At 46.4% G+C, this 23588-nt stretch overlaps 1 protein-coding gene across 1 annotated transcript in view; it reads right to left on the bottom strand.

The window, feature by feature from the left end:
- DDC (dopa decarboxylase) overlaps positions 1-23183 on the bottom strand; it is a 94283-nt gene extending 71100 nt beyond the window's left edge. The window contains exons 1-2 of the mRNA XM_069587322.1: positions 22996-23183; positions 1518-1746 (exon numbers count right to left, since the gene is read on the bottom strand). Coding sequence (XP_069443423.1) covers positions 1518-1718 — 201 coding nt within the window. The 5' untranslated portion in view covers positions 1719-1746; positions 22996-23183. The remainder of the gene's footprint in view (positions 1-1517; positions 1747-22995) is intronic.
- Positions 23184-23588: the final 405 nt, after the last annotated feature.

The raw sequence follows: 23588 nt of genomic DNA, 5'->3' as shown, positions 1-23588 counted from the left end.
AGAAAAGCCGGGATGAAAACCTCCCAGGATCCAAATCTGTGGGAACCTTGACCTTGGATGCCCAGGCTTTGCTCCATGAGAAGAGGATGCATCTGTCCAAGCTGCAAGCGGTGGGATCCGCCATTGCAGAGAGGCTGGGACAGCCCTGGGTCTGACATTTAACTGCACTCCTGGGAGGGATTTTGTGCTGAGTGGCTTGTCACATTTGCACAACCTCTGGGCCGGTGAGAACCAGATTCCTGCTCTCTGCTCAAAGCGCAAATGTCACAGGAACTCCTGGGAGGAGGAGAGTGGGGAGGTGCCCTGGGCTTAAGGGACCCACCAGGGGACCCCATGGGTGGGGGCGCCTCACCCCGAGTGTCAGGGTCTGAAATTCCAGGCCCTGGGCTCCTGCCTAGAGCTGAAGGGGTGAGGCTGAGGGTCTGAGACCCCTTCCACAGCAGTGATGGTGCCTTTAGGTGAGTCCAAGGAAAATCTCACTATGCAAGCATGAAGCTGCAGTGCAGTTTCCTTTGAACTTGAGCTGTCTGCTTCCCTGCAAGTGACTCTTGGGAGACGACTGTCCTGGGTGCTCCCCACTTCTGTCTGCAGCCCCGAGTGTACCCCATACCCAGGCTCACGGACCACAGAAAAAGAGGCCCACTTTGGTGGTCCATGCTGCACAGTCTCAGATGAAATACATGTTTTTTCCTTGCACTGATCACCCCTCTGCTGATTTAACTTATTTGAAACTAACCATCTCTCTCACATCCCAGGGTCTCAGGGCAGGGGACTGACCTTGTAACCAAGCAGGACCCTATGGGGCTGGGAACAGATCCCTCCCCCATAGCCTTTGAGGTGGCTCCTCTCTGAAGTACCCAGATAATAGTATCTGACATGCACTTCCTGCGTTGTTTTACAGATGATAAAACCCTCACCACATGGAAGAAGTCAGTTACTTGGTGACCATGAGCACATAGCTCCCAGCCTCTCGGCACCTGAGGATTGATCACGTGAACCCCTGTGATCCTACCCGTGACCTCACGATCAACCAACAAGAGGAGGAGCTGATCACCACCCTGAGACTTTAACAGTGCTTTCCGGAAACCCCCCGGGAGTTCAGGCGTTTTGAACATTAGCTGTCCTGGACTCCTTGCTGGATGCCTGCAGTAAATACTGCACTATCCTTCACCACAACCTGGTGTCAGTTGACTGGCTTTACTGCACAAGGGCCAGTGGACCCAGGCTGGCTCAGTAGCAAGCTAGGCTGCTGGAGGGAGCCATGGTCACCACCTTTGGAGCCCACACGATCTGCAGCGAAGCCCGCTTCCATCACTTACTAGCTGTGTGACCTTAGGCAGATCACTCAACCTCTCTGGGCTTCCGTTGTCTCAGCTATAAAAGAGAAATAACAAAGTTTCTCCCCAAGAAGATGACTGTGAGGATTAGGGGCAATGATCCAAGCGCATCGCCTGATACCCAGCAGGTCCTGAACTGACAGCTGCCCTCCCCTTCTTCAACCATGGATGCAGGCTTACCCCCGGCATGATGATCTTCTCGACGTCCTCAATGATGGCCTCGAATGTCTCTGGCTCCTGTGGGGCGGTGGTGGGGATCAGGGAGCGCAGGTAGCCTGGACAGACGTCAGGGAACACCTGGCGCCCCTCGATGCCCTCCAGGTAGTCAGCCATGTAATCCACCATTTCCTTCCCCCGCCTGCGGAACTCGCTTGCATTCATGGTGACTGGCCTTCCTCAGACGCAAAAGCTGCACAGAGAGAAAAGGAATCAGTTGCAGATGTGATGATGTTTCACCTGTAGTGGAGCAGATCCAAGCCAACCACTGGGGCTGCCTGGGCAGAGAACCAAACACCCCAGAGTCCACCCAGACTCCAAGTCAGGAACACTTTTCCATGTCCAGATGGGGTAGAAGTAACCCTGGATTTGGAGACTGTAGCAAAGTACTTATTCTGCTATTCACCAGCTACTCAGCTAGACACAATGCCACGTCTCTGTCTCATTTCTCTTTCCGTCTGTATCAGGAAATGGACCAGGCACACATTTATTTCCATGGTCCATTGCAATTTTAATAACAAGCCTTGGTTTCCAAATCTTGCCTTATTCTTCATGGGCTGTGGGACAGAGACTCTCTGAGTCTCTCTTTATCTGAGAAAAGCAGATGACCGTGCTGATCTTTCCGGAAGGTAGAAAGGCAGTCACATGGCCTGTGTTCAGCATGAGCAGAGCCTGGATAGGATAAGGCCCATCAGCAAGGCTTCTTTCTATATCTTGACTTTCTATATCATCACCAGATGGAACCACACCCCTGCATGCAACCCGCTTCCTTCCTCATCACATAATAACATCCAGATGACCCCGGTCCTCTGTGGTGGTAATAGTCCATAAAGAGGCCATGAACTCTGAATTAGCGAACACCAGACCTTTCCCAGGGGAAATCAAGGTTACATTTCTGCACATTTCTAGTCACATTTTTGTCAATCAATCAATACATAATCTCTTTCCTGTGCCCTTTCGTGTGTTAGTCGCTCAGTTGTGTCCAACTCTTTGAGACCCCACAGACTAGAGCCCACCAGGCTCCACTGTCCATGGAATTCTACTGGTAAGAGGGGGCAGCCATTCCCTTCTCCAGAGGATCTTCCCAACCCAGGGACCGAACCGAGGTATTCCACATTGCAGGCGGATTCTTTACCATCTGAGCCTTCAGGGAAGCCCCAAGAAAGCTGGAATTAGCTCTGATTTGTAACCAGGCCTATTGAATCCTACTACTGTTGTCCAGAGACATCACCATTTGAAATCAGGCATGTATGCATGCTAAGTCACGTCAGTTGTGCTGGACTCTTTGCTACCACATGGACTATAGCCCACCAGGCTCCTCTGTCCGTGGGATTCTCCTGGCAAGAACATTGGAGTGGATTGCCATTTTCTTCTCTAGGGGATCTTCCCCACCCAGGAGTCAAACCCGTGTCTTTATGTCTCCTGCGTTGGCAGGCAGGTTCTTTACCACTGGCACCACCTGGGAAGCCCTATTTCCTTTTAAATACACTTTATTTAATACACCTTGGCCCCATTGACTTTGAACTTCTGGCCAACAACTCTCTAACTCATGAATGTCGCTTATCTAACACATGTGTTTTCTCCCTAAGGCACCTCACAGCCTTCTTGCATGTAGGACTGTCAGCACTATATTTGGGGGCCATTTTTAACAGGTAACCAAGAATAACATAAAGACACAGCAGTAATTAGACCACTGGCTGAAGCAACTAGGCAGAGCGTTGCCTTATTAGATTCTGCTGGCAACAAGCACCTTGGGCAATTTAAATTTTTTCTCCTTTTATGTACGTGCGCCCAAGAATGATCAAAAAGGCACCACTGTGGCGATTAATAATACAAATGAATTGTTGGAAACAGTTGCACCTGCATATAGGAAATCTGTGAGTAGGAAGCATGGACTATATTTTCCAAACTGGAAATGCAAACCACACAAAGAAAGAAGAATATCCATCTAGAATCCCACCACTCAAAAATTCTGGCACACACCCTTCCACGTTGTGTCTTTTAAGAGACAATTGTAGGCTAAGTCATGGATACATTTCTTAATTCTAATAGTTCAAAGACTCATACATGAAGATTGGTTTTCCTGTGGGAGTAAGTGTTGGGAGATGCTTCTACAAGCCACTGTATCTGGCTGATGACCTTGAGATCAAGTTCTCAGCACTTCTTCTGTTGTTTTCCATCATCTGTGTTGCTTTTCTTTCTTTTTTTGTGACAATTTTAATGTTAAACATGTTAAGATAGGTTTTACTCAAGACTGTTGAGTAAAGGAGAGGGAGACTGTCTCCCAAATACAACAGGGGTCAGTGGGGATTTCCAAAGACAGGTAGAGTTAGGAAGCAGATGCTACTTTACTAAGAATGGTTTGGCTGGGTGTCCAGGTGGAGGAAGAAGAGCTGAATTGTATCCCAAGGGTAGAAGCTTTCTTGATAAACCAGCTTAGCATGCTTTTCTGCTACAGCTGGGCTCAGCTCCCTGAGGAGCAAACCTGCACTCAGAAGCGGGCTCAGAGAAGCCTGGCTGAGTCTGGCTGGGGAGAGCGTGTCTGCAATGAGGAATCAGCCTGATGGCGCCTCTCCTCTCTTGGCCTTCTGTCCAAAGCTCTCTGTTCAGATATCCTCCGTGAATAGTATAGAAGGCACACATGGAAGGTTCCAGGCTCCATCAAGGTTACTGACTGGGTCAAACCTCTACATCCAAATGACTGTGTGAAGTGAAGTGAAGTGAAGTCGCTCAGTCGTGTCTGACTCTTTGCGACCCCATGGGGTATAGCCTATCAGGCTCCTCCGTCCATGGGATTTTCCAGGCAAGCGTGCTGGAGTGGATTGCCATTTCCTTCTCCAGGGGACACATTTTTCACATAGTGAAAATATGAGTGACAGTGACTGGATATGATATAGGATTTGACTCTAAATTTCAGCAACAGCAAAGGCTAAAATAATAGCATGAGAGACACCAGACTGAGTCTTTGGGTTTCCACTGCGCCTTTGTGTTTCATAAGCTGCAGGTCAAGGGAGCTTATCCAAAATATCGTGGCCAGAGCTTCCACAGGCTCTTAGTGCGAAGCCATGAAGCCTTCCTTCTGTGTACACTTTCAGGTTCATAATTCCTTGGGCCTGAAGGCTTCTAAATTTAGTTTTCAATTGGAATAACTCTGATTACATCAAATGTCACACATAGAGTAAAACTAGGTTTTACTTCAAATTGACATATTTTAAATTGACTTGATTCAAATTCAACCAAAATTGCATCAAACAGATGATCTTTTTGCTAGCTTGTTTTCTTTCATGAAGTAATTATGAGTACATTTCCCAGGCTGATAAATACTTTTCTATTGCTTGATTTCTTCCAATTGCCTAGTGTTCCACAGGGTGAATGTGCTGTATTCACAGCATATATCTATTGTTGACTATCTGCATCATCTCTGGTTATCACCTACCTCTGGTGTAACCTAACGGCCAACCCTGCATCATAAAGAGCTAAAAGAATGCACAGCATGACAAAGATGCCACAGAGGTTTCATTTTCCCCAACTGAAAACAAACACCATAATAAAGCTCTATCTCAAATAATTCTTATGATTATTAGATAAGTACATGGGAACAGCTGAGGAAAAGAGGCACAAAATAAGCATTCAATACACGTTGTTAGATTTTCTATAAAGCACTGAAATATACAACCTCAATCTTTTGTTTCTTCAGATTGTTTTGTGTCAAAATTTTCTTAAGAAAAGCATTTATTCTATAATTTCTTTAGGACAAATTATCGTAGAGATACATATTTTGTGTGCATGCTCAGTCATTCCATCATGAGAGAGTCATTCCACTCTCTGCCACCCCATGACTGCAGCCTGCCAGGCTCCTCTGTCCATGGGATTTCCCAGGCAAGAGTACTGGAATGGGCTACCATTTCCTCCTCCAGGGGATCTTCCCAACCCAGGGATGGAACCCAAGTCTCCTAGGTCTCCTGTATCCATTGGCAAGTGGATTCTTTACCGCTGGGCCACCTGGTTAAAATTATATGGCCAGACTTGTCCCCATAAAATATTTTTGCCAAATTACTCACAGGGACTGTATGAAAACTCTAGATTTGCCGCACGATAGCAAACACTGGGCTTGAGGTACATTTTAAGCTTTGCCAGTCAGGCAAAGTTTCATGATTTCCTTTTACTTTGATTTATGAAGACAAATAGTTTTCTCACATGACTTTGGATAGTGGTGTGAGATTTCTTTTCTTGGATTTTCTTTTTAATGAACTGCTTGTTCATTACATTTTTTTCTACTAGGATGTTAGATGTTTTCTTATTTAATTGCAAGAGCACTAATATAATAAATACTTGCACCCTATAATAAATACTTGCACCCTATGTGTGATGTATTTTGCAGACATTTTCCTCATTTTTATTTGATCTAGGTTTGCTTTTAATTTTATTCTGACCTGTAAGAATTCTAATGTAGTCAGATCTCAGGATATGTTTCTTTGTGATTTGTTCCTTGTGCAAGACTATTAAAAAAGGCTTCTTAGAGTAAATATTCGCACAACCTCTATTTGCCCTACTAAGGCTCCAGGGATGCTCTGAGGCTTCAGAAGGATGCTTACGTTCCTGGAGTTTCAGCCGCTCTCTTCCAGCGAGAATACGTGAGTATGGATGGCCAAATGGGAGGCCTCGGGAAAAATAAACTGGCAGACACACCAACTTGCCCTTCCAAAGAAATATTCCCAGTCAAACTGTAAGATAAGACCTGATGATTACTTTCTAATCATTGTCCTTTACTTGTCAATTCTTTCCCACAAAGACTTTTCCAGAAGACTTTTAGTACAAAGTCACAGAGAATCTTGTGTTCCTTGTGGAGCTGTCTGCTAGCTAATGCCCTCAAGCTGAGCAAATATTGGCTGGAAGATGTAGGCGACGATAAAGGTTATGACTGCTGCCTTTCCGGGCCTTGGAACGGAGGCTGTTGACATCATCCGGTCGCAGCTGCAGCCCCGTGGTGAGCCCCACCTGCTCGAGGCCCTGCGAACCTCTCTGCAGGCCCCCAGGCCTCCTGACTGGCCCGAGGGCCATTTGTTCTTGTATTGCATCGTTTCACTGGCATCCCTTGCTAACTGCAGGCTTCTCTAAGCAGAGTCCTCAACTCTTTATTTTGGTTTCTCCGGACCAATCAGACCCTGCACCACAGTAAGTACCGTGGCTGTTTTCTGAATGAGGAATGAAAAAAATGAATGAATGGAAGATCTTTTTGTCCTCTGAACGTTTTCTTTCTGACATATTAGATCCTACTCTCTACCTTTAAGACAACCATAAAGCAACTCATCATGTACCTGCCACAGAAACAGGAGATATTTTGCCCTTTCCCCAGGGAATCCTGACCCTTCTCCCAGACTCCTGCGTACAGTTCACGCTGAGCCTTTAACCCTGCAGGTTCAGAACTGACCTGGTTTCCCCAGTCTTGCACCCAGAAGTTCATCTTGGATTTGAGCTACCCTCTGCTCTGGCCCCAGCAGTCCTTGTGGTCCTAGCTGAAAATATTCCCCTTCCTGGACCCCTGGAATTCTACCTTTGCCACAGGTGTTTGGAGAGAGCTGGACTCTCCAGCCAATTGTTCCCTGGCGGTGGGGGTTGGGTGGGCCCTGAGCAGAGCTTCGGTGGGGACTGCACAGCCAGCCCTGAACACAGAGGGCCAGCCACGCCTACCGCACGGGGGTCTGAGCACGGCCATGCCTCTGGGCAGGAGACAGGAACCAGGTGCTTTGTATCTGCCCATGGTCCTGCCGGTGGATTCAGACAAACCTTGGTCTTGGTTTCAAACCCTGGGACAGCGGACTCTTCAATCAGCCTTTCCTGGCTTTCCTTCTCTATCAGGATAAAAAGAGAAGTGTTTACCTTTTTTTTAAAAAACATGATTCCAGGAAAAACAAACCATAATTTACGTTTTAAAAAACACTTCCCCTTCTGGAACTGTGAGGCCTTGTCTCTTTTTTAAAACCTCAAGCACATGAGTCCTAGGCACAAAACTAAACTGGCTCATCTCCCCCTAAATTGACTGGTTTCTGGATGATCATCCTCTCTGTGGGCACAAAGAGATTAAACAATCCTGACAGGAGAAAGGCTTCTAGCCAAGACTGTCAGGAAGCCTCTAGCAGTGAGACCTATCTAACAATAAGGATGGTGATCTGTTAACCTCTTTGGGAAAAAAAAAAAAATCCTCTAACATCTTTTGTGCCACTTAACATGCCAGTTAACAGTGAGATATTCAGGGGCCTTAAGGCCAGGCGAGGGGTGCAGACTGTGTCCTGGAGCTGGGACTCAGGTCATTAGTGCAAAGCCACAACTTTGTTAGACTCACCCGGATGGAGCTGGTACCGTGGAGGAGACGGCCAGCATCACAAAGGAGATGGGTACCTCTGCCCTTCAACCTCTCACCAGCACCCCTCATTGGCAAAATGCTCCCAGGATCCAGGTGTCCTTGTAATTGGGGAAACACAGCCTGTGAGGGCCCCCGGGGGGGGCGGCAAGGAGAGGCAGAAACAGAGGCCCCAAAAGCCAGGCCTGACTTGCTGCCTGCTTTATTACATCTGTGCTGCGGCTACCCTCCTCGTACAGGAGGAAGAGGTGCTGATGAACGCAGAGCTGAGGCAGAGCCCATGTACCCTGCCAAGCACTCTGTCCTCTCTATACACTCTTACCGCTTTCTCACACTCATACACTTACTTTACCTAAGCCGAGGTGTTCTTGGTGAAATAGGGACTCTTGCATCGGTTTAAAAATGGTCAACATTACCATGCATGCTGGAGGTGGTGTGGAAAAAAGGGAATCCTCCTGCATTATTAGTGGGAATGTGATTGCTGCAGCCACTATGGAGAACAGTACGGAGGTTCCTTAAACAAACTAAAAATAGAGCTACCATAGGATCCTTCAATCCCACTCCTGGGCAAATATCTGGCTTCAAAAAGATACATGCACCCCAACGTTCACTGTGGCACTATTTACAGTAGCCAAGATGTGGAAGCAGCTAAATATCCACTGTCAGATGAAAGGATAAAGAAGACGTGGTACATACATAGAATGGAATCGTAAAAAGTGAATAAGTGAAACCGTGTCTGACTCTTTGCGACCCCATGGACTGCAGCCTACCAGGATCCTCCATCCATGGGATTTTCCAGGCAAGAGTACTGGAGTGGGTTGCCATTTCCTTTTCCAAGGGATCTTCCCAGCCCAGGGATCGAACCTGGGTCTCCTGCATTGTAGGCAGACGCTTTACTGTCTGAGCCACCAGAATGGAATAGTACTCAGCCATTAAAAAGAATGAAATCATGTCATTTGCAGCAACATGGATGGACCTGAGATTATCATATTAAGTGAAGCAAGTCAGAAAGAGAAAGGCAAATACTATATGATACCACTTATATGTGCAATATAAAATATGACACAAATGAATTTATCCACAAAACAGAAACAGACTCAGAGAAGATAGACTTGTGGGTGCCAAGGGGGAGGGCCAGCGGGGCAGGGGTGGGCTAGAAGCTTGGGGTCAGCAGACACAGACTATTACATGCAGGATGGATAAGCACCGGGGTCTACTGTACAGCACAGGGAACTATAATCAATATCCCCTGATAAAGCATAAAAGAAAAGAGTATTTAAAAACTATGTATGTGTAACAAAATCACTTTACTGTACAACAAAACTTGCAACATTGTAAAGCAAGTACAGTTCAATACAATTTTTCTTTAAAAAGATGGTCAACATTTACATTAACTTCCACGTACCAAGTGCTATGTCAACTTTTTGCATGGGCTCCAGTTAATCTTCATAACAATCTTATCAAGACTATTATCACCTCTTGAGCAATAGATCCACTGAGGCTCAGAGAGACAGGTGGCAGCACTCTGACCCCTGACCCACCACATCCTGAATGCACTGGACTCAAACGCAGGCACAGTGCACCTCCAACAGCTTGGGGGTTTCCTGGGAAACAGTACCCAACCCTCTAGATCAGAAACTTGAAAAGCCAGTTTTTCCCTGAGCTTCTGGGAATGATTTCCTGGATGCTCCCTAGAGGCCAGGAGGAGGCAGTCTCCAAGGGCCCCTCCCTTCTCCTGATTGCATCCCTGACACAGGGTAACTAGGAGGACAAGCTGCTTGCCAGATTTCACTGCAGGTGGGCCTCTGGCCAGGCCACTGGGCCTCCAAGCCTCCATCTTCAGTCTGTAAAACGGCACAGCGCTAAGTATCACATAGGGTTCTAAGTAAGGCACACCACCGCTTCTGTGGTCCATGCCGTTAAAATATCACCAGGAATTTGCTGTCAGAGGGGAACCCCACAGACGCCTGAGCGATGGGCAGTGGGCTCTCCCTGGTAGGGCTGGACATCCGGGGGCACCTCCTCTCTGCCCAGCTGGGTCTGGATTAGAGAGGTTCCCCGCTGCACTTCATAAAACCAGAGTCTTCCTCTCTGCCATCCCTAGACCGTGCTCCTCTTCCCAGCGGTCATGAGAAGTAGAGAGAGCAGGGGTTCAGGTCAGAGCAGCAAACATGAGCCCTGGCTCTGCTGCAAGCGGCTGGGCAGCTGCCGGCTGGCTCCACGACCTCTGGAGTCTTGGTTTAGCCCCTTGTAATCGGGCAGCGAGATGCTGCAGGCACAGGACATTGCAATTCTCAGACTCAGAATGCTGGCTGGGTCTGGCATTTATGCATCCTTATGTTAGGAAAGAAGCAGGTCAGATCATCACGGGGTCAGACAGAGCGCCAGGGAAGCAGGAAAGAAATGGAGGGTGAGGAGAGAGCATGCCCGCCCTGGATGCAGATCAAACCTAGAGAGGAAAGCCTCGCTCCTCTAACATGAGAATCTTGCATCTGTTTCTGATTCAGTCCCTGCTTAATGAACAGTCCCCATCTTAGTATTTTCCTGGCCAGAAACTCTTTATGAGAAGGAGCCACAAAGAAATCTACAGCACGATTTTCAATCTTACTCTCATGGGAAGATACTGATTCCACTCACACTCTTGCAGACGGGTTGGGATGGAATAGAAAGCTGGCTGGAAAATTCACAATTTAAGCAACTTCAAAAGTAGAGAATTATTGGTGACATTTAACCAGTTAGTAGTATTCTAATTTATCCCTAAGCTCAGACCATTCAAACAGCTGTCATCAGGATATGTGTGTCGTTTAGTAGCCTCTTACCACTTATTTTCCCCGTAAGCCTAATGACACTGTGCGTAATTACATTAATATCGTGCACATATGCACCTTATCAATACCTGCCAATTTCAAAGGGTCACATCCCCACATTAATTGCAGGTTGTTGTGAACAGCACTGCTGTGGGGAAAGCAGCCATGAGCTACCCACCACGGGGCCAAGCACTTCTCCCCTCTTGAATCTGTCCCTCAAAGATACTCATTCCCAATGGGATTCAAAGGTGTGAGTTTTACAGTTCTTTGGCATGATGCCAAATTTCTTTCCAGAAAAACTAGAATAAAAAAAAATGTCACCCATCAGGCTTGGTAGGCATGAACACGCCATTCCTGCTAGCTTTTCAAATTAAGTTTAAAGTTTTCAAATTTAAGCATCAAATTAACCTTAAAATTTTTATCATTTGCACTCCTGTGTACCCTTCTAGGATATCCACATAAGAACCATCAGTCATTTTAATCTGAATTTTCCTCTTCTGTTTCCATTTTAATTTAGTGTCAGACTAGACCTCCTCCCCCTTCACTTTTTTCCTTATTTTTTTTTCAACCCTTCACCCTGCCCCCTTCTCTTATTCTCTTGGAGTCACATTAATAATTGATAAAAGGTCACAACCTTCTGCCTTTTTTATAGACTTGAGACGATGTTCTAGCTGGCTGCTTATTTTCATAACAGGCAGGACGCCCTGTGACTAAAATACATATTGACTTCCCAGCTAGAATAAACACCTACCACCTGCCACTGTGCATGTAGGCAGTATCTCTGGCACAAGCTTTACGAAGTCCCCACTTTCTTCCACAGATTGGGTCAGGAGTAAACGCTGACTTTCTAAATTCGCTGTGCACACTCACTCCTTGGGCACGGGGGCAGGTCTGCCACCACATTGCTCAGAAGCCTGCAACTGAGGGTCCCCCCAAGTCGAATCCTGGGAACACTTGCCACTTGGTGGCTACATCCTCTGTCCCAAGAAAACAAAGGAATCGGTGTTGCCTGGCCTTCTGCTGAGCTCGTTGGACGCCTCACCTCATCACACTCTCAGCACCCCGGCCAGTACTAAGACTGCCACCTTGCCAGGGCTCTGAAGGGCGGATGCTCTCGCCGAGGCCACAGAGCTGGTGACAGGAGCAGCTGGGCTGGCATTTCTGACCCTGAAGCCAGCCTCCTCCTGACCCTTGTGGCCGGACAGCCACACACACACCCGGGCTGTCTGCCACCTATGTTCTCACGCAGCCTGAGTCAGAGTGCCCATACCTAGGGGCTCCCACCTGAGCTGGTGAGGCATGCCAGTGTGGTCGGGGTCCTCCCTGGTCACCAGAAGACGCTCCAGGTGAGGGCACCGGCCCCAACCTGCGCTGGTCCCAACACCACAGAAACAGGCAGAGGCTGAACGACCTGGCAGAAGCACTTCCGCCCGCAGCTCCTCCAAACCCTGACAAATGTCCAGTGGTGACCGTCCATGGCCTGCGGTAGCCCTGCACCTCTGCCCTAAATCTCCGCAGCAGCTCCGCAAGGCAGCACAATTATCCCCACTCTCGAGATGAGGAGAAGGGCTCAGGGAAGCAGGTGGCTGGACTAAGCCCCTCAGCTCATCGGCTGTTTCACACGTGGTCTGTGAGCTCAGAGGGCCATCCAATGCCCTTTGGCCTGGGGTCCCCCACACCCCTCACTTACAGGGAACCTCGCTGCATGCAGAGCACAGGGGGACTTTAGCCTTTCCTCTGAGGCCGTGTGCCCATCACTGTCCTCCTGCGCCCTGAGCGTCCTCCTGCAGAAATGCCAAAGAGATCCGACAGACTGAGGACAGCTTTTCTGAAATATGGAGGGAGTCAAATTCTCCTGCAGTCTCTCCCCAAACTTGCTACCAGACTCAGATGACGAGTCACCAGGGTAAGACCTTCAGAATAAACATCATGAAGAGGCGAAAGCGTAAATAAACTGCCCAGCTATTTATTTGAATTTGCGGAGGTTTAAGGAAATGGCAACCCTCTCCAGTACTCTTGCCTGGAGAAGCCCATGGACCGAGGAGCCTGGTGGGCTAAAGTCTATGTGATTGCAAAGAGTCAGACACAACTGAGTGGCTAAAACTTTCACAAAGGGATTTTTGTTTTATTTTCATCATTGTAAGCAAACCGCCAGCCCACCTGCCATGGACCTGGGAGAGACAGAGAGGCTGCTGTGAATGTCACAATTTTTTTCAGGAAACACCCAGATTCTCCTCATCTTGCCTATGTCTTAACCATTCCAGGGTGACCATTGTCCTGGCTGCTTTTTATGTGGCAATGGGCCCCTCTGTTTTTGGTTCTGTCTCAGCAGAAAAACACTGCTATTTAAATAAGAAATCAACTGTAAAGACCCACCTCTTGGAGCCTGTGAGAGAAATAGGATGAAGGGGAAAAGCCAAGTCGCCTGCTTGAATTTCCCTTGAAAACGGGGGAAAATAACATACCCTGAGCAGATGGTTCCCTCACCAGCATTAGCATCCCCCCATTTTCCCACCTGCGTTTACTTACTTGCTTATTAGTAATATAGATCACATTAATGACCACCTACTGTGTACTTAGCCCTTTGTAAACATCGGACTCAATTGATTTTTACAAGCATCGTGCGGGAGGATGCCCTTCACAGCGGAGGACGAGAGGGGCCCATATTCTCCCCGGGTCTCCATCTCCTGGCCTCTGTGCGCTTCAGATGCACCACGAACCAGCCTGAGAAATAATTTCTACTCGCTCTGTTCTGTTGCTCTTATGGCTCAGAGATCATGGGCTAAAAATTATCAGAAGTTTCTGATTCTTTATCTCACCTGTTGCTTAGATATGCCACACACAAAAGCAGGGAACTTAGATTGGCACCAATCTTCTCAAAAAGTTCCAGTAGCCTGCCACGCCTGCACACAGCTGATGCACCCCTCCCAGCTGGCCAGAGGAGATCCACCCAGCTGCAATCAACAGGCGAACCTCCCATCCCCAGGGTCCCCAAAATTAAGGGGCCCCGGCTCCAGAAGCTGGCTTCCCCTCTGAGTCTGGTCCCCCCAGGCTACGAGGACAAAGAGCGGTACTCACAGGCAGCCCGAGGTGCTTGCTCTCTGTCTCTCCCTCTCTCTCTCCTCCTTGGTGACAGTTAAAAGGCACAGAGGATGGAATTGCCATTTATGTAGACAGAGTGTCCGCCTCCCCAAAGCCAATCAGAGCAGCTCGCTCTGATTATTTACTCCGCAGCATCTCCCCCACACCCCGCCCTCCTGCTCCCCACCCCCTGCAGGATGTGAGGGTCTCGCAGGGCAGAACAGGGACCAGGGGCAGCGGAGCCTGCAGGGCCTGGGAGAGGGGAGGGCAAGAAAACAAGGAAAGGTGCTCAGGGTCCCAGGGCCCTGTATGGGACCCAGATCGAGGCCAGTTCTCCCGGAGTCTCTCCAGGCAACCTCTAATCAGCAGAAGGCCCCTGGCTTTCCCAAGGGACAAAGGCCGGCCTGGGCAAGGCAAGAGAGAGGACTTGCCCTGCGTCAGAGCTGTACCTGCTTGGGGCCACCAGGACCCACTGTGCTGTGCAGGGGACTACCCTGGCCACAGGAGGCTGCAAGGGCCAAGCCCAGGAGCCCAGATGGAGAAACAGAGGAAGAGGCAGGCAAGGATTTGAATCCAGGTTCATCAGATTCAACGTCCTGTTCTTTTACCCCTGAAGCTGATCAGCATTCAAATCAGGGGTTTCTTCAAACTCAGGCTTCCCATCTCATCCACCTCACTGGTCAGGCTGCTCCAGGCCTTATGGAGCAGGGCTCCTTCCTCAGTTAAGGAGGGCTTAGGTCCCAAGGGCCTGGGTCACCTAGGCCAGAGCCCACCGTGGCCGGAGCCCATGCAGGCCAGCAGGGCACCAGCTTCCCCTGCTCCCGCCATCCACTCTCTTACGGCACACATGCTCAGGCACACATACACACACATATTCTACAGAGGGCACACATACTAATGCCATACACACAGGTACACACAGACACAGCCATGTACACACACACCATCACAAACATATACACACGTGGCATGTGGTGCAGCCAGGAGCTGGGAACTCCGCACAGACCACAGACAGCCATTCCCCCTTGACTTTAATGACACAGCATCTGCTCAAAGGGGCATCTGCTTGCTGGGTTCCGAGCAGGCTGGGGCCAAGGCGGTAGGCGGGGCCAAGGCAGGGGCGGGGCCAAGGCCGGGCCGGTGGGCGGGTCGGAGGGCGGGGCCTGCAGGGACCCGGGCCGCTCCGCGCAGTTTCCTCGCCCACTCCGCCCTGCTCTGAGTGCAGGGATCAGACCTCAGGGTGCTGTGCCGACTGAGCTCGGAACCACCTCGCCAGGGGCCACAGAGGATCTGGTCTCCCGGCCCCGCTCTGTACGGTTGGAGGCCGGGAAGGGAGGAGGAAAGCTGGACGGGATGGCTGGAAAGCTTGGCTCCAGCGGGATCTGCACACGGTGCCCGTTGAGCCGGGAGCCTGGCCCAGCGCAGATTTTTGTGAATCCTGTATCACCGTGGAAGCTGAGTGGAGGGATGCAGATGTGATGACCGACCTCTGCGAGAGGGCGCCGTGAGATCAGAGTGAAACCTCCTGTTTCAGAGTGACTGCAATAATACTATATTTAGCATTTTAAAAGTTTCTTGTATAGGCGGTTTTTTTTTTTTTCAACACAGAATCACTCAGTCCCTCACAACTCCCATAATAAGGTAAATATGATCGTCACCCCCGGTTTATAGATAAGGAAATGGAGGCCCAGAGAGGCTCAGAAATTTGTCCAGGGTCACACAGCTAGCACATGTGACCTAGCAGGGCTTCTTTCACCAGGCAGGCTGGGCACTGCCAGATGAGCTTGCTGCAGCCCAGGAGTGGATGCAGACGGTGAGTGAAGAAGCCGAGAGAAAGCCACAGTGGCCAGCTGTGACCAGGGCTAAGAAGCCAAGCCTGTGAGAAGGGAACCGCCCAGAAGGGAGCCCCAACATGGGGCCTGACTGCTCCTGGAGGGCATTTCCAGGCACTGAAGTCTTTGAGGCTGAGAAATGTTGCTCCTGAGGGTTTAAATGTTCCACCAACTGTTGCTTGGAGAGTAAATTGTAGGGAAGAGAATAAATAGATATGAATTGATTTGGAAGGTAGAAACAAGAATATTTGACTCAGTGGACATCCGTTTGAGTAAACTCCAGGGGGTGGTGAAGGACAGGGAAGCCTGGCGTGCTGCAGTCCATGGGGTCGCAAAGAGTCGGACACAACTGAGCGACTGAACAGCAACAAGAAGCAAGAAGAGGTGAAGTTTCCTGAAGATGCAGTGCAGGCTTGAGACCTCAGGCCCCAGGTCTGAGCTTGGACCTGCTTCTCACCCTGCTGGTAACCTGGGTGGCTTCTTCCCGTCCCAGGGACAGTGACAAGCTCTGACTCAGTCAGGAACAGGACACTAGGAATGGCCGTAACAAAATCCTACAAAAGGTGCGCAAGACTTGTATGAAGAGACAAAAAAGCTCATAGGAGGACACTCAAGAAGACCTAAATAAGTGGAAATCAATGGCCGTTCACCGGTAAGAACACTCCCCATTGTGAATATTTCCACTTTACTTAAACTGATTAACAAATTCAATAGCACTTTAATCAAAATCCCACCCAGATATTTGACTCTAAAATATGGACGGAAAAGCATAAGTCTGAGAATGACCAGCATGTTTTTGCTCTACTCTTATGAAGACAGCTGAAGCTGCAGAACCGTAACAGTTTTGATATAAGGATGGGCATCTGGCAAAGCTAGCAGAATAGAGAGCCCAGGAAAACATGCCACAAAAATTTAGAAAATAAACTTGTGGAATTGCAAATCAATAGAGTAAGGTGAAACTATTAAATGGTTCGAGAACAATTGGTTGGCTGCTTGGAAAAAAAAAGAAATTGAATCCATTTCTCACTCTATATACAAAAATAAATTCCTGATAGATTAAATTCTTAACCGTTAAAGGCAAACTTCTTAGGACAATAGAGAAAAATAGACATATTTTTATGAATGTAGAAGAAAAATATTTCTTAAATGGTTTCCTTAATCAGCTAACCATAAAACCCTGACAAATTTGATCATGTTACTGTTAAAAATATCTGTTCTTCTAACTACATAACTAGGAAGACAACGTGTAGAGTGGAGGAAAGGATTTGAAATGCACATTGCTAATGATGGGTTTAGAAATATTCATTTAAAAATAACTTTTCAGTGAAAGAACACAATTCAGTAGAAACACAAGCATTTATCCGAAATGGAAACGAAATATCTCGTAAATATGTGAAAAGGTGATTTTTCTTGGTCATAATCCAAGAAAATAGCTGTTTATTGCCAACATATGGAATCGCAATTGATTTTGTGTTTGACATTTTTTTCTGAATATTCTCAGAATTTTCAATAATTTGTTGATTCAGGTGGATTTCAATGTCATCAGTTGTATCATCTGTGAATCGTGAAAATGTTCTTTCTAGTTCTGTTACATATTTGTTTTTCTTGTCTCATTGCACTGTCCTGGACTGCACTGTCCCACATCAGAGATATGAACCATATCTGGCTACTGAGCTCTTGAAGTGCAGCCAGTGCTCCTGCGGAAATGAATGCTTCTGCTAACGTTATTTCATAATTTAAATTTAAATCTAAAAACTGAAGCAATGTGGAAATTTTCCCCACTACACAATTTGAATGCAGGGCTACGTTTCACTTTGTTGTTTTAACTAAAATATTCTACTCTAGTGCACACATATTTTTAATTTTGCTAATGTGATTGCTAGAAAACTTAACTTCTAAAATTCTGTAAGTGCCCGTCACTGTTCTAGGTAGGGCCTTTGAGGCAGTATTAATAGAGGCAATGGTGGTGAACATCTCATCCCATTGACTTTAAAAGGACCACTTCTAACATTGTACTATTCACACCCAGGTTTTATCAGAGAGTCTTTTTTTTTAAATTTTTGTTGGCCACACTGCATGGAAAGATATTGTTCCACAACCAGGGATTGAACCTGTTCCCGTGCATTTGAAGTGTGGAGTCTTAACCACTGGACTGCCAGGGAAGTCCCTGGATATTCTTTATTAGATGATTTCTTCTATTCCTATTTTTAAAATAAATAGATGTTTAATTTTATCAAAATATTTTCTGCACCAAAAGTAAAAAATCTTATGGTTTTCCGGCTCTGAATTGTTAAGTGATGAGTCACATTAATAAATTTTCTAATTTTTAAACATCTTTTTATTCTTGGGATAAAACTGTGCTGCATTAACTTTTGTATAGAATTTTTTCTCTAGTTTTAGTGTCAGATTCTGTGGTCTCACAGACTGACCCGAAGGTAATTTCTTCTTTTTTGATTCTCTGAAACAGTCATATAATTTTGAAATTTGAAATTTTGCAATCACTAAAAGAGTGTAAGAAACCATACATAAAATCATTTGCCCCTCCCCTTCATTTCTGAGGAAATATTTTTAATGTCAATTTATTTTTATTATACGACTCTTCAGGATTTCTATTTCTCCGTGAACCCAATTTGATATTATTTCATTAGTTTTTTAGATTTAATGACAAGAATTCTTTTTTATGATACAGTCATTAGCTTTTTAGTTTGTTGGATTTATAATTATATCCCCTTTTATTATTGTATTATTTATCTACTTCTATCTCTTTTTGTCTTTAGCTAATATTACCAAAACTGTGTCTATTGTACTAGTTAAAAAAAAAAACAAAAACCCTTGGGCTTTGTTGATCCTCTTTCGTTTATATTTATTTGTTTTTCACTGATTTATCTCCTTTGTCTTTATTATTGCCTGCATGAAGTGATCTTTATCTTGTTCTTTTCCTAACTTCTTTAGTTGAGGGATTACCTCATTATTTTCTTGGCCTTTTTACTTTCTGATATAAGCATTTAAAGCTATTTGCTTTCTTCTATGTGCTGCTTTCAATACGTAGTTCAAGTTTTAAAATTAGTATATTTCCTTATCACTTATTTCCAGTTCAGTTCAGTTCAGTTGCTTGGTGATGTCCGACTCTTTGTGACCCCATGAATCGCAGCACGCCAGGCCTCGCTGTCCATCACCAACTCCCAGAGTTCACTCAAACTCATGTCCATCGAGTCGGTGATGCCATCCAGCCATCTCATCCTCTGTCGTCCCCTTCTCCTCCTGCCCCCAATCCCTCCCAGCATCAGAGTTTTCCAATGAGTCAACCCTTCGCATGAGGTGGCCAAAATACTGGAGTTTCAGCTTTAGCATCATTCCTTCCAAAGAAATCCCAGGGCTGATCTCCTTCAGAATGGACTGGTTGGATCTCCTTGCAGTCCAAGGGACTCTCAAAAGTCTTCACCAACACCACAGTTCAAAAGCATCAATTCTTTGGCACTCTGCCTTCTTGACAGTCCAACTCTCACAGCCATACATGACCACAGGGAAAACCATAGCCTTGACTAGATGGACCTTTGTTGGCAAAGTAATGTATCTGCTTTTGAATAGGCTATCTATGTTGGTCATAACTTTTCTTCCAAGGAGTAAGCGTCTTTTAATTTCATGGCTGCAGTCACCATCTGCAGTGATTTTGGAGCCCAAGAAAATAAAGTCTGACACTGTTTCCAGTTTCCCCATCTATTTCCCATGAAGTGATGGGACCAGATGCCATGATCTTCGTTTTCTGAATGTTGAGCTTTAAGCCAACTTTTTCACTCTCCTCTATTACTTTCGTCAAGAGGCTTTTTAGTTCCTCTTCACTTTCTGCCATAAGGGTGGTGTCATCTGCATATCTGAGGTTATTGATATTTCTCCCGGCAATCTTGATTCCAGCTGGTACTTCTTCCAGCCCAGCGTTTCTCATGATGTACTCTGCATATAAGTTAAATAAGCAGGGTGACAATATACAGTCTAAATTTAGACAATTTAAGTCTAAATTTGGCAATAAGGAGTTCATGATCTGAGCCACAGTCAGCTCCTGGTCTTGTTTTTGTTGGCTGTATAGAGCTTCTCCATCTTTGGCTGCAAAGAATATAATCAATCTGATTTCGGTGTAGACCATCTGGTGATGTCCATGTGTAGAGTCTTCTCTTGTGCTGTTCGAAGAAGGTGTTTGCTATGACCAGTGCGTTCTCTTGGCAAAACTCTATTAGTCTTTGCCCTGCTTCGTTCCATATTCTAAGGGCAAATTTGCCTGTTACTCCAGGTGTTTCTTGACTTCTCACTTTTGCATTCCAGTCCCCTATAATGAAAAGGACATCTTTTTTGGGTGTTAGTTCTAAAAGGTCTTGTAGGTCTTCATAGAACCGTTCAACTTCAGCTTCTTCGGCGTTACTGCTTGGGGCATAAACTTGGATTACCGTGATATTGAATGGTTTGCCTTGGAGACGAACAGAGATCATTCTGTCGTTTTTGAGATTGCATCCAAGTACTGCATTGCAGACTCTTTTGTTGACCATGATGGCTACTCCATTTCTTCTAAGGGATTCCTGCCCGCAGTAGTCATCTAAGTTAAGTTTACCCATTCCAGTCCATTTTAGTTCGCTGGTTCCTAGAATGTCGACATTCGCTCTTGCCATCTCCTGTTTGACCACTTCCAATTTGCCTTGATTCATGGACCTGACATTCCAGGTTCCTATGCAATATTGCTCTTTACAGCATCGGACCTTGCTTCTGTCACCAGTCACATCCACAGCTGGGTATTGTTTTTGCTTTGGCTCCATCCCTTCATTCTTTCTGGAGTCATTTCTCCAATGATCTCCAGTAGCATATTGGGCACCTACTGACCTGGAAATTTCCTCTTTCAGTATCCTATCATTTTGACTTTTCATACTGTTCGTGGGGTTCTCAAGGCAAGAATACTGAAGTGGTTTGCCATTCCCTTCTCCAGTGGACCACATTCTGTCAGACCTCTCCACCATGACCCGTCCATCTTGGGTGGCCCCACATGGCATGGCTTATTTTCATTGAGTTAGACAAGGCTGTGGTCCATGTGATCAGATTGACTAGTTTTCTGTGATTATGGTTTCAGTGTGTCTGCCCTCTGATGCCCTCTCGCAACACCTACTGTCTTACTTGGGTTTCTCTTACCTTGGATGAAGGGTATCTCCTCACAGCTGCCCCTCCTGACCTTGAACGTGGAGTACCTCCTCTCGGCTACTTATTTCCAAGCATTATTTAATTTTTGTTACATTTTAAATTTGAATCATGAGTTAAATAGTAGCTTCCTCCAAATTTTCAGACATGCACAGCAATTTTTACTTATTTTTTTGTTTAGTTGTAATTTAGTTAACTTGAACTGTGGTTGGAAAGCAACTGGTATTTTAGCAATTCTCTGACCAACACTGAAACTTGCCTTACAGCCTGCTATGAATACATCCTGAATTTTTGTAAACATTTCATGTACTCTTGAGAAGAAAGTGTGTTTTCTAATATTGGGTGGAGGGTTATTCTAATCATTGGGTAGACGGTACATCCAATAAGCCAAGACTGTTACTTGCTGACATATTTTAAATCTTTACTAATGTTCTTGTTAGCTTGTTCTATCGTCCAACTCACTGTCATTGCTGAAGATGTGTTGAAATCTGTTATGGTGGTGAATTTGCTGATTTCTCCCCATAGTTGTGCCAAAATTTGCTTAATATATTTAAGACTTTTCCATTAGGTCTACATGTGTTTAGAACTATATTACTTCTTGGTGGACTGAACCTTTTATCATTTTATAAAGTCATGCTACTTAATAGATTACTTAATAGATTAATGTTAATGACCTTGTTGTAAAGTGAACTACCCCTGTTCTTCCTCAGTCATCGGAGGCCCAGGTGCAGTGAAACTCAGGGCTTTATTTCTTTATGCATCATTTAGTAATTTTTAAAAGTCTGAAAGTTATGATTTAAATTTTAAGCAGCACCAACATTTTCCTGGTTTCAGAATGTCATCAATCCACTCTGAGTGAAGTTCTCTGGGGTATGTCTGTCCTAAGCCTTCATACAAGTGAGCCCAAAGGGCAGGGGTGAACTCCTTCAGATCTGTCATCTGGCCCCATCACAAGGGATCGCTAGGTGATGGAGAGCATCCTGAGGTCCTCAGAAGATGGCCTTCAGGACCTCTCCTAAGAGATCCTCAAGGACTGGGAGCACCGGTCCCCCTAGGCCAGGTACGGGGGGACTTCCCAAGAAGACCATGCCCATGTGTCCTCACCCACTTTGGAGCCCGGAGCCTCCCATTTCTTGTTCAGCCCTGCACGTTCCACCTCCCAGCTGTGCCCTGAATTTCCTCCTCCCACTTTTTCCATTCCCACCACAACCCCTCAACAGCCCCGCATCTCCCATCCAGAACCTCCAGACCATGCTCCTTGATCTCTAAGCAGCTCCTATTAACTCTTCCTGGGGTGCTGACTACAAGCCCCAGGCTTTGTAGGTACTTTCAAAAGGCACCACTTTCCCAGAGTAGCAAGACAGAAAGCTTCAGATGGTACAGGAAAGGGCTTGGCCCCAGTCCTCGGTCATGAGTTCCGAGGTCTTGGACCACGTCTCTCACTTCCTCCGTCTCAGTTTTCTCCCTTGTGAAATGAGGATATGACTGGGGACCAAGTATGTGACTCTCAGCACACACAAACACCCAGAAGTTGTTGTTTTAACTCCAGCTGGATGGAGAAGCAAAGGTTTCTCCTCCAGAATTGTATCTCCCGATGGGATTATAGTGAGCCTGCTAGGTTGGCAGGGAAGATCCTTCAGTTCTCTCAAATCCCACTGCACAGTTAGCTTCTGAATCTGCCTCTGAGGAGGCTACACCACACGCCATGAAGGGACAGCCTTGCAGAGTCACAGTTGTTAGAAATGTAAGGGAAAAGTTAATATTTACTCAGCATCTCCGATATGCCGAGTGTTTCCCATGCATTATGAGAACCAGTGCTCCCCCCCACCTGACAAGGTAGGGACAGTTAAAATCGCCATTTTAGAGAAGAAGAGACAGGGCTCGGAGCCCCAGACCCCATGGGTGGCACGCAGCAGAGAGCAGAGGAGTCCACGTGTGTCCTGTGCTCACTGTCAGCGGGCTTCCGGAGGTGGCACCCCGCATCTGCCTCATCACACGGGTGGGCGCATGCCCCCGTGAGCACCAGCATTGTCACCTCAGCACCCCTAGGCTCACGCTGCCCCTGTGAGCTCCAGTTTCCCAAGCCAGCTGAGCTTTACGCCAAAGCCCAGCAGTGAGGCGGCAGAGTAAAGCCACAGGGCTTGCCATTTCCAACAGTTGTAATCAAGTTAGAAAGCAGGACTTACTTGCTGGGAATTCTGGCCCTGTTGGGTCTCCACTCCTGTCTGAGACTTGCCAGCTTTGGGGGTTGGGGAGAACGTGCAGGAGCAGCTGGGGAGCTGGGCGGAAGCCCTGCAGCCTTCTCACTGCTTCAGATTCACGAGCCCTTGCCTTTTCAGAGTCATACGCTGGTTAAACATTAATTTCTCATAGTGATAAAGGTCAAGGAAATCTCGAGAAATCTCTGGGGAACTTGAGAAACGATTCTTCACTCAGAATACATACACATTTACTTCTGTTTCCTTTTAGTATTTTATCATTTTAGATATTTATCTTTAGAACTTTCCTCCATCTGAAATTTATTTTAAGGTAAGTCATAGGATAAAGTTCTGATTTGTTTTTCCCCCATAGAATAAGCTAATCCTTCCAACATGATTTTTGAAAAATATTTCTGTTTCTTGAGCTTGTTGTCTTGGTCCCATGAAATTGTTGTTTCATTTCTGTGCCAGGGCTACAGTGTATAAACTTTGCCTCTTTCCTTTTAAAAATATTTTTGTTATTTTTAATTTTTTTAATTGGAGTATAGTTGATTTACAATGTTGGGTTAATTTCAGGCATA

This window comes from Ovis canadensis, chromosome 4, assembly GCF_042477335.2.
Source record: "Ovis canadensis isolate MfBH-ARS-UI-01 breed Bighorn chromosome 4, ARS-UI_OviCan_v2, whole genome shotgun sequence".
Lineage (NCBI taxonomy): Eukaryota > Metazoa > Chordata > Mammalia > Artiodactyla > Bovidae > Ovis > Ovis canadensis.
This window is presented reverse-complemented; position numbering and strand designations above follow the sequence as displayed.